The 9,850-nt window shown below is 40.5% G+C and overlaps 2 protein-coding genes across 4 annotated transcripts in view; one reads left to right on the top strand and one right to left on the bottom strand.

Annotated features, from left to right (window-relative positions):
- CTNNAL1 (catenin alpha like 1) overlaps nt 1-5,587 on the top strand; it is a 62,115-nt gene extending 56,528 nt beyond the window's left edge. The window contains exons 15-19 of the mRNA XM_075022770.1: nt 698-746; nt 1,558-1,614; nt 1,756-1,875; nt 4,125-4,208; nt 4,331-5,587. Of these exons, the coding sequence (XP_074878871.1) occupies nt 698-746; nt 1,558-1,614; nt 1,756-1,875; nt 4,125-4,208; nt 4,331-4,492 (472 nt within the window). The 3' untranslated portion in view covers nt 4,493-5,587. The remainder of the gene's footprint in view (nt 1-697; nt 747-1,557; nt 1,615-1,755; nt 1,876-4,124; nt 4,209-4,330) is intronic.
- On the bottom strand, nt 5,552-9,799 carry ABITRAM (actin binding transcription modulator). Of its 3 annotated transcripts, XM_075022775.1 has the most exons (6): nt 9,673-9,799; nt 9,544-9,595; nt 6,881-7,010; nt 6,052-6,128; nt 5,911-5,980; nt 5,552-5,842 (listed from the first exon to the last, which is right to left on the bottom strand). In XM_075022775.1, the coding sequence occupies exons 1-6, from the start codon at nt 9,719-9,721 to the stop codon at nt 5,714-5,716; spliced, it is 507 nt and encodes a 168-aa protein (XP_074878876.1). In that variant the 5' UTR covers nt 9,722-9,799; the 3' UTR covers nt 5,552-5,713. The 3 variants fall into 3 exon arrangements, with proteins under 3 accessions (XP_074878876.1, XP_074878877.1, XP_074878879.1); XM_075022776.1 differs by lacking the exon at nt 9,544-9,595 and having other exon boundaries at nt 6,052-6,090; nt 9,673-9,750; XM_075022778.1 differs by lacking the exons at nt 9,544-9,595; nt 9,673-9,799 and having other exon boundaries at nt 6,052-6,090; nt 6,881-7,871.
- Between the last annotated feature and the right edge of the window lie 51 nt (nt 9,800-9,850).

Raw genomic sequence — 9,850 nt, forward strand, 5'->3', positions numbered from 1 at the left:
TGTTTATAAGAAATAAGACAATTTCATTTCAGAGTATAATAATTGAGACACATTCAGAAAGGAGCTTTAATATCTATCCTTACGCTTTATAAATTCTTGTAAATTTCTAAGCTGTTTAATAATAAAATTAGGGGGTTTTTAAGTGCTAAACATCTGTTTTGTTGCAGAACAGCTATTTAAATATCTCTTGGCTACGGAAAATATTTTAAGAAGCATGTTCATAAATACTTTTAAAATTAAGAGAATTAAAGCACAGGTATATAGCTAGATTAGAATTACTGATCTTTGCTGTACTAAAAGGTGTTCTGAAACTTGTCCATGCAATGTCAGCTTTCTTATTTGAAGAACTCAGGGGGTTTTTTTATAAGAGTTGAGATTATTTCTTACCTGCTAGTCCAGTAATACTCAGTATGCCAGAGACATGCATTTCTGTCCTTGTTCAGCTGATGAGAGCTGAACCATTGATAATTTCCCAATAGTGCTCTAGCCACGGAGGTGTTTATATAATACTTTGAAATGCAGTTCCTGTACTAAGTTATTGTTGTGCATAGTATCTTCTAAAAGAGTGATATTTTACAGTTCAGTGGTGTGAATGAGCATGAGAGAGAGAGAGAAATACTATAAATTGTGCAAGTAGCAGGCAAAATAATCTGCAGTCTATACATGGCATATATTCTGCTTTCATTATTTCCCACAGAGGAGAAGGACTTCTGAAAACTACTCAAGACTTATTTCATCAAGCAGAGGTAATACATTTTTAACAACACAGGAGTTAGGCACGCTGAGTGAAGAACGAATTGGAACTTAACTCTCTGATTCCTTACACATAAGTTCAGTGTACCATGAATTGACTGGCAACTGTAGATTTTAAGCAGCCTAACTCTGGTATGTACTTCCCGAATGCTAACTTTTCACTGTTCCAGTAGTAGATTAAGACAGCGTTCATTAAACTGACAGATTCCAGCTAGGGGTAGGAATAGCAAACTGGCATTATGGCAAATATAGTGGACTTCAGTGCATTAGTAGTATTTATTGTGTCAGTTAGCTCAGTCCCTGATAGTCTTAACGGATGCTCCATCCTGGTCTAAGCAGCAGTATTTTCATGGGAAAGAAAGAAGGTGTAAACATTTGAATAATGCAAACACAAGACAAGGAGCCAAATGAAGGAATGTGGCGTGGTATTTCCAAGATATGTGCCTGTGTTTAACAGGAGACTGGTTATCTTTGTCAGGACAATAAAAAACCATGGCAGGTGTCATCTACCTACAAAACCCTTGTGAGCTGCTACAGTGCAAAAAATAATTGGAGGTCAGGTTTTTTTATACGTAAAGGTAAAGCCTTTAAACTTCGCTTATCTGGGAGAATGGCAATTTGTAGTGTAGCTTGTTACTTCAGAAGTCACTGCAAATGGCTGACTTGTTAATTACAACTGTAAACAACTATCACAAATATTTCCTGCTTTTTACTTTATAGCACACGATTTACTAAAACAACAAGGAAAAAGATCCTTATCTTTCACTGTGGTTCATTTTGTTACATTTTTTCTCCCCCTTTCAGATTTTTGCTACAGAGGGCACAAAGCTTGCTTCAGCTCTTCATGCCTTTTCTGATCAGGTGATGTATGACCTCTCAAACAGCCATTCAGCTTATGACACTAGTCATACTGCTTAAAAGCTGGTTGTGCTGTCTTCTCCATTAACTTAATATCAGAGTTTTTAACACAGAGTGGTTTTGTCTTCCTGAAACACATTTCAGGTACATGATGATGACAAACCTTTGCTTCTGTTGGAGGCTGAAAAACTGATCTCTATGTGCAAGCAGCTCCAGATAACAGCTAAAGCTTCTGTTCAGGGTAAAAGTGCTACATTTACGAAGGTAAGGCAAAAATTATATATATTCCTGAAAGTAAAACCTAACTTGTTTTGAAATATAGTAACTTACGAATTTATGCTCCTGTTAAAATATGAAACAGTTCATGACAGCTGAACATCTTGGATTGAGAGAGGACCATAAAAATTAATAAGTACAAAATTTTATGCTGTTGTGCAAGCATTTTTCTGCTGTGCAATATGTCATCATTGGTGTTCTTTATGTAGAAGAGGAATTTACTTCAACTTGAAGTGCTGTTTTGCACTTAGCACTTTTTGAGAAGCTGATGTGTGAAGTATAGAGGAAGAACAGCAAGAACTGTTCCCTTTGCTGCAAATGTTTTATCTATTGGGACATCCATCGGCGATGACTGTAATCCAAGCCATTTACTGCACTGTCTTGTCTCAGGAAGGGATTTTTCTTAGCGTGGGTGCTACTGTTTTCTAGCTTTTTTTTTTTCCTTTTTCTTGTTTTTTCCCCACTACCGGAGAAGGGCTTCAGTGACATTTATCCAGACCTGACCCCCTCATTCACGCTGAGAGTTTGATAGGAGGCAAAATATGGTACACTGGCACCCAGCATACATGGAAGCCTGCCAGTGGATAGCTTGGATAGTATTACTCTACAGGCTTATATGAATGTTTTCTTTAGGGAGCATGGATATCTGTTATGTATAACTGGCCTAGTGGCCACGGACAGATCATTGATATTAATGTTTTAAGGAACAGTTTCCCTACCCCTAGCTTATCATTTTTAGAGTCTTAAGAATCAGTAAAATAAGTAATAGGATTTTTTTCTTTCCTGCTACTAAAAGTACTGAAATTATTATTTGGGTTTTGGATTTCACTGTTAGTGAAAGAGTTTGCAGAAATGTTTCCCAAGACAATGATGTTCCTGGACTGCTCTTAAAAAAAAACAAATGTGGACAGGTGTCCATAGGCTTCCACTACTTTATGTTGCTTTTTGCTGCTGAGAGCTCTTTTCAAAGAACTTCTGTCAACATCTCCCTCAACTTACTCACTAGAGAGAGGTACAGGAATCTTATCATGCTGCAACTGAGAATTTTCAGCTGAATAATACGAGATGGAGTAATACTGTATATAATAATACTGTAATCCACTAGAACTTCATTCAGAGAGATATGCACTGTAATTAAGTGTACCTCACTAATAAAAGACTTCAGTGATCAAAGTATTAATGAGGGTAATTTGTATTTCCACCACTGTAATAATTATTGTTATTCTGTTGTTATTGATGCTTAACATAAATGTAACAAATTCCAAACCCCAAAGACTCTATTATTGAAATACATGCTTGCTTCTCAGTAGGTAGAGAGTTTATTCTGATATTATTCATATTTGTTACAAGTAAATATGTATACAGCTACCATAAAAGCTTTGGCATTGTTACCATGAGAAGTAGATCTGCAAACCTTAGCGGGGAATAGAGGTCAGGCTTTTTGAAGAACTTTTTAAGTGTCCCTGAGCAGCAGTATGATCGATGTGAGCAAGACTATTTCTGTGCACCTGGATGTTTGTTTCCAATGAGCTATGGAAAACATGTTTTCAGTATTACAGCAGGGACTGAAACTGGCTAGAGCATCCAAGCCACTCAAAACCAAACTGAGCACCTCAGGACTACTGCTTGATTTGGTTTACACTATCTAGCTAAAGTAAATGGGAACTCCAGTCTGTTTATACAGAGTGATGTATCACTACATAGAGATAACAGGCTATCAAACTAATGTTTGTTGAGGACCCAGACTTTGTGACCTGTGCTGGGTTAGACTTGAGATGTAACTTGAGTGCTTTAAGATTTAGCTAACTTTTAGTGTAACTCGTACCAGGGTAAGGCTTACATGATGCATGGCTTTCTAAATCATGCTGACAGGACATAAAACAAAAGGAAAAACATGAAGAATTGTGATGAATCATACTTAGATGGTAAGAGCTCCTTTCCAAGACACTTTTATTACTGTTTAATATTAAATTATTATTAGTTCCTTCTCCTGGGATGTGTGTCATGCCCTTCTGCTTCCTAGCTCAAGTCTTTGGCTAACAGAAGGGATGCTGTTGCCTTATGTGTACTATATAGAGAAACTCAAAAAAGGTAGGCAAACCCTTTTGATTAGAAGGGATTTATGAAGGACAAACATTACCTATTCAAGTTTGAAACAGATTATCATCTCACGCATTGAACAATTGACTAATAAAAGTAATGAGTGGTCTTATGCTACTCTTAATTGTCTTGTTTAGGTTGATGCATGTATTCTGAAAACAAGGAATGTGATGACTCTGTTGTGCCAACTTCTTCCACTTTGCTGCAAATTACTGAGAAAGGTACTTGGTTCATCTGCAGTATTTTAAAGTTTTTTTTGTTGTTTTTTTTGTTGTTATTGGTTGGGGTTTTTTCCTTTTCTTTGTTTTTAAGAAGTCTTTTTTTTTTTTTTTTTAATATACAGAATAAAGCAGGAAATGGCTGTCTTAAACCTGCTCCACCGTGGAGAGAAGACAGAATGCGAACTGGTACAAATGCACATACTCCAGAAAGGAGAGCTGAGACATTTGGCATCAAGTCTTTAGAAAATCATGTAACAAACATGACGTTTTTAGAGAGCAAGTAATTACAGCACTTAGAAATGCAGGAACTCCCATTTGAAAATAACACTTGCTGAATTTTCGATATTGCTTTCATTTGTGGAAAGTCAAACCAGGTTAATTTGAATTAAAACTGTTGACCTTTGTCACATCTAATAGATGTCCCATTACTTAGCAATTACACCACCAACTAGCCTAATTGTTACGTATTTTTATAATGTGAATGCCTTTCCTATGCTCACTATTGATGCCGGTTTTGTAATTAATGCTTATGAATGTCTTAATGGATGTTTCAACCCAAAGATGCTGCTAATAGACATTTTATATAAAGAACCTTGTGCTGCATATGCTATATGTAACACTACTGTTGAAGTCTGTAAACTCATCTCTGGCCTATTTCAGTCTATGTATTTGATAAAGCAGAATCAGGAATATAGTCTGAAAGGCTAAAGCACTGAAATGTGATCTTAGTTACAAGTTATACCTGCAGTGAAGTAGTTCTAGGAAAAAAACCCTCTTTCAATAGCTGCACCGCTGAATTTTAATCTTGTTGACATGATTCATAGTTCCAAAAGTGTATTTCTAAGTGATTAGTATTCTTGACTCAACCCCTTTTTCTTTTACCATCTTTATTTGTAGATGGCAGTTGTTGCTTCCTTTTTTATTAAAACTTACTGAGCAGAATTTGAATTGCATGTAGAAGCACTGAACTGTTCTGTAGACTTTACACTATACCATTTAAAATTTAAGAAAATACATGACAAAATTCTGTACAAAGGGCATTATTTGACTTCAGGATGCCATGAAAATACAACCTGGTGTGAAATACATATTTTCAATTTTATCTGCTCTTTGTACGTAAGCTTCTGTTGCATTTTTATTTTCAATTCACCTTTGTCAAACTTCATATTGTATTAGTTTAGCTAAATTAAGTGACGGCTAAGTCATACGATTTTTCTGTACGTATTATGCTTGCACTGAGCAGAAGCAAAGCTGCCTGTGGAACATAAATACTCTCCAACATATCGTTCTGTGCTTATTTAAAAAATTGTAGTACTAGAATTCAGAGAAAAAGAGAAAGCAAATTTTAATATACAAACTATTTGAACTGGTTTATTCTTGTATGAATCAAGTGTTTAAGTTCCACTTTTAAAAACAGGCTCTAGGCCTTTCAATACCATGAAAGTTACAATGTACAATAGAAGTAGCTTATTTAGTATCAAATACAGATAACTGTATAATTAATTTCATGAAGAAGAATTAAGACGTTTCAACAAAACTTCCTCGTACTCCTTCTGCGTCAGAAGTCCTTGAGTTATACTCTTGCTTTCTTCAAATTTGGGTAGAACCACTGCGATGTATCCCTCGGTTGATGGCTAAAAAGCAAGACTGAAGTTAGCAGTGAAATAAAAGTTAGAAAATAAAAAGCAAGAAAGTGTCTTACCTTTTCTTGCAGAATAGCGGGATTGCTAAGAATGTTTTCATTCACTTCTATCAGTCGCCCTCGTATACAACTGCAAAAGTGTTTAGATTCAGTCGAAGTGCATGGTATGTCAAGGTAAGAAGAAAAAGGGAAAAACCTTGCCTATAAATGGTGTATTCCTCTCCATCTGATGAAGATATCCTGCACAGAGGGGCGAGTTCTGTTAAAAACTGAGCTCCCTGCATTTATAAAATAAAACAAACATATATACATACTTTTAATTACACTGGGCTTTTTAAGGTATTACCATCAGCAACTTAAGTTTGTAAGCTTCTCAGAACAAAGCAAGGGAGTGTGGCAGGTACAGGTCGTTGCAAGTTACATAGTTGTGTTTTGCTACAGAAGGGAAGATGTCAACTTAGTTACGTGCACAAATTGAATAGCAGCTTGTTAAGAGCTTACAAATTTAGTCACAATTAAGTTTCTTGCGGAATAACAGACTTGTAGTTTGAGCAGATTAAAATCAGGGGAGAGAGGAGAAAACCAGCACTGTTGATTTCAGTATAACCAGGTTAAACTACATGTATTTGAAAACCTGCCATGAAACACACTGAACTAGCCCATCTGCTACCTCAGTCTGTTTGAGAAAAACAGTAGTCTCCAACTCCTCGGCATTTTGGTGGAAACAAATTTTTATCTTTTCAGGGATGTTCAAGTCCCTCTGTACACTATGAAAAAATTGATTAACAGGGACTGTTAGCCTTGGTTTGAGCAACACCGGCAACCAGCAGTGCTGCAGGAGTTCTGTGAGACCCTGGCTGGGACAGAGAGACAGGCACCTCCTGAGAAAGTTTAAATTCTTCAGCTGTGGAGGGGCTGTTTTAAAATAAAATGCAAAGGTAACTTGGTAAGTTTCTATCCTAGAAAGGACAGAAAGTCTCAGGCAGCGTGAGGGATTAAAATGAGAACTAACCAAATCAAAAAGCCATACCCTTTTTGACTTCCCAGAGACCTTATTCTGGAGTCTGCTACAGTTGGCACTGATTTGGTAATTAATGCTTTTAATTGTTTTTCCACTTTGAAGAAGAGGATGGGCTTCTGCCAAGGTGATGACACAGATTCTGCAAAAAGAAACATCGTTATTATGCTGTAGTTGTGAGAAGCCATGCTCTTACGTGGTCTAAGCAAGCTCCACAACCTCCTCCGCCTATACTGATAGGATTTAAAACTGATACTACTTCAGTTGGGCTCCTAGTCTAAACTGCTAGCAAGGCTTCCAGTGTTGTGAAAGCTGTTGTTTATTTTCACTCTTCAAAGCAGAGTATTCTTCCCTCTGTAGTTTAGCAGGAAAGTTAAGCTGTTGGTAGTTCAGCTTACTGCAGCAGGAGTCACAGGACGGGCACTTAGCAGGCTCGGGGAGGAAGCAAGGACAGACAGGTCTGGGTGACAGCGTGGGCTTGAGTAGGGTAACCAAGAACACAAGTTACCTGAGCTAATGAAGGATAATTGCTGGCTGTACATCAAAGACAAATTTTAGTTTCCTGCTTACTTATAAAAATGTCAGATACAGGATTAAATCGGACTCACTTTCTTCACAGCATCTTACCCGAAGTCTGCTGTACCAAACCTAATGAAAATTGCATTCTGACCTAAAGCAACCCCCACAGAAGGTGCTTTATTTTGAGATACTAGACTGGATCATCAAAAGCAGTACACTTCTTAAACAGAACCACAGCTTTTAAATAAGCTAGAGCTGTTCTACCTGTTGTTGTACCCCATGGGAGCATACTTGGTTCACTTGTCTGGTGATAGCTGAAGTAGATACTCACTGGCCATTAGTGGGGAATAGTTACAGCAGCTGAATCCTGTGGTGATCTGGGCTTTAGTTAACCTGCTGCTTGCATTTTTATCTTTTTCTAAAGGAGGGTTATTTCTTGTCATGAAACTGGAGAGTTTGCGACAAGCCCAGCTGTAGCGACTAGGCTTACCTTCATCCCTGGGCTAGAACCATGCTTAATGCGCAAACATGGAGACCCCAGAACTGCCAATAAATGAACGGAGATGAAGCTATTCTGTTTAAAACCTAGAGCAAGGACCAGAATTAACAGAACAGTAACTGTAGAGAAACCACGGCACAGAACCCGATCTTTCCCTGCGGGTGCTGCATCCATCTCCCCACACCGTCACATCTCTTTGGAAGCTCTTGCCGCACAGCTCCCCGCGAGAGGGAGTGGGATCCTGGCGAACGCTTTCAGCGTGCCCCGGCAGCTCAAAGGGGCCAGAAAAGCTACCTCCTCTTGACCCCCACCTCTTTCTAAGGGGAAGATGACAAATCATCTATTTGAGCTGTCATCTATTAGAGCCGAGACCTGGTAAAACAAAAAAATCAACAGAGAATTTTACACTGCTTAGAAATACTAAACTGAGCCACGGCCCCATACATAAGACAGAGCGTTTGGCCAAGCTGCTGTAGCAGCCAAGGGCCCTGATATTTCAGAATTCAAAATAATCTTTATAGACATTTGACCGAGTGTTTATATTTTAATTTCCTTTCTTCCATATCAACAGGATTTAAACTGTTGTTTATATCAGACAACTGAGACTAACAACTACGCATTTAGCATTGAGCGCAGATGCAAGGGTGGCCTTTCTTGCTCCTGCCGTTGTACCTGCTCTTCGCAGGTACTCAGGTTTCTGTTGCGAAAGAATGAGAACACAAACCGCATGGAACAGCCCTGGAGAAGCCCCAGCGCTGAAGGCTGCGGCGAGGCGACGGTTCTGCCCCGCGCCAAGCACGCCCTTCCCGTTACGCTGAATTCTTAACAGGAGCAGGCAACCCACTGGGAACAACAAACGCCGCCTCATCTTCCCTCAACACGTGAGCAACTGGCACTGCCAATTTTTGTGCAGACAGTAAAGTTCAGTTCCGTTCTTCCCTCGGGGACTAAACACCCCAGAAAGGCTCGCGATGGCATCAACCCACCCTGCGGTCAGAACAGGCTTTAGCAGGGGGGTGCAGGAGCTGGGGAAGGGAAGGTGTGTTATTGAAATCCAAACCAGGTACAGGGTTGATTTATTCCAAGTGACTGGATATCCAGCTACGTCAAAGTTGCATTCACTGTCTGTAGTACACAAATGTAGAATTAAAAGCAATTAAGTTGTATATAGAAAAAGCTACGTGTTTGTTCAAATTGAGCCAATTAATTTCCTAGAAACCAAGTTAAACAGACTACTTCTCAATGTCCTGACGGAAAAGCCTTTTGAACTGTTGCTCTTCTGCTGTTGAAGATGACGCAGCGGGCCCTTTCTGCAGGAAAGGATGCAGGGACGCCAGGGCAGCGCTACAGGGGCCGAAGGGGCCTTTTAAAAACACCTGCTGGGCGATTTTGGGGAAGAGGGGGGGAGAGTTCAAGCTCCACTGTTGTTATTGGAGTAGTAATTAAAAGGCTGAGATTTGCCACCCTCCTGCTATCGTGCACCCCTCCCGCTCCAGGCGTTTCAGCAGGAGTGCTGCCTGCTGCTTCCTTCTCCAAAAAAAATAAAATAAAAAAAAACCCCGAGGCTCCCCAGGTGTCGAGAGGACGAAGGCGGCCCCCCCCCCCCCCCAAATCCAACCCTCCCCGGGGACCCCCCCCCCCCCCCAGCACCACTCGCCTGTTGGAGTGCTGCAGCACGCAGAAGTCCTCGCACGGCCGCCCCTTCACGTCTGCAACAGGCCACAAACACCCGTGACCCACCGGCCACGGCCGCCCCCCCCCCCCCCCGCCCCGGGCCCGGCGGTACCTGTCTTGTACCAGCGCGTAAAGTACCGCTCGGCGCCGCCCGCCGCCATGCCGCCCGCCCCGCCCCGCCGGCGCGCCGCGATGACGGACGGCGGCGAGCGGCGCAACCCGATAGAGGAGGGACGGTCCTCCGGTCGTCCCCGTCCCGTTCCGGGTCCCGCCGCCCAGGAGGCGGGAAG

This window comes from Buteo buteo, chromosome 3 (assembly GCF_964188355.1).
Source record: "Buteo buteo chromosome 3, bButBut1.hap1.1, whole genome shotgun sequence".
Taxonomy (NCBI): Eukaryota; Metazoa; Chordata; class Aves; order Accipitriformes; family Accipitridae; genus Buteo; species Buteo buteo.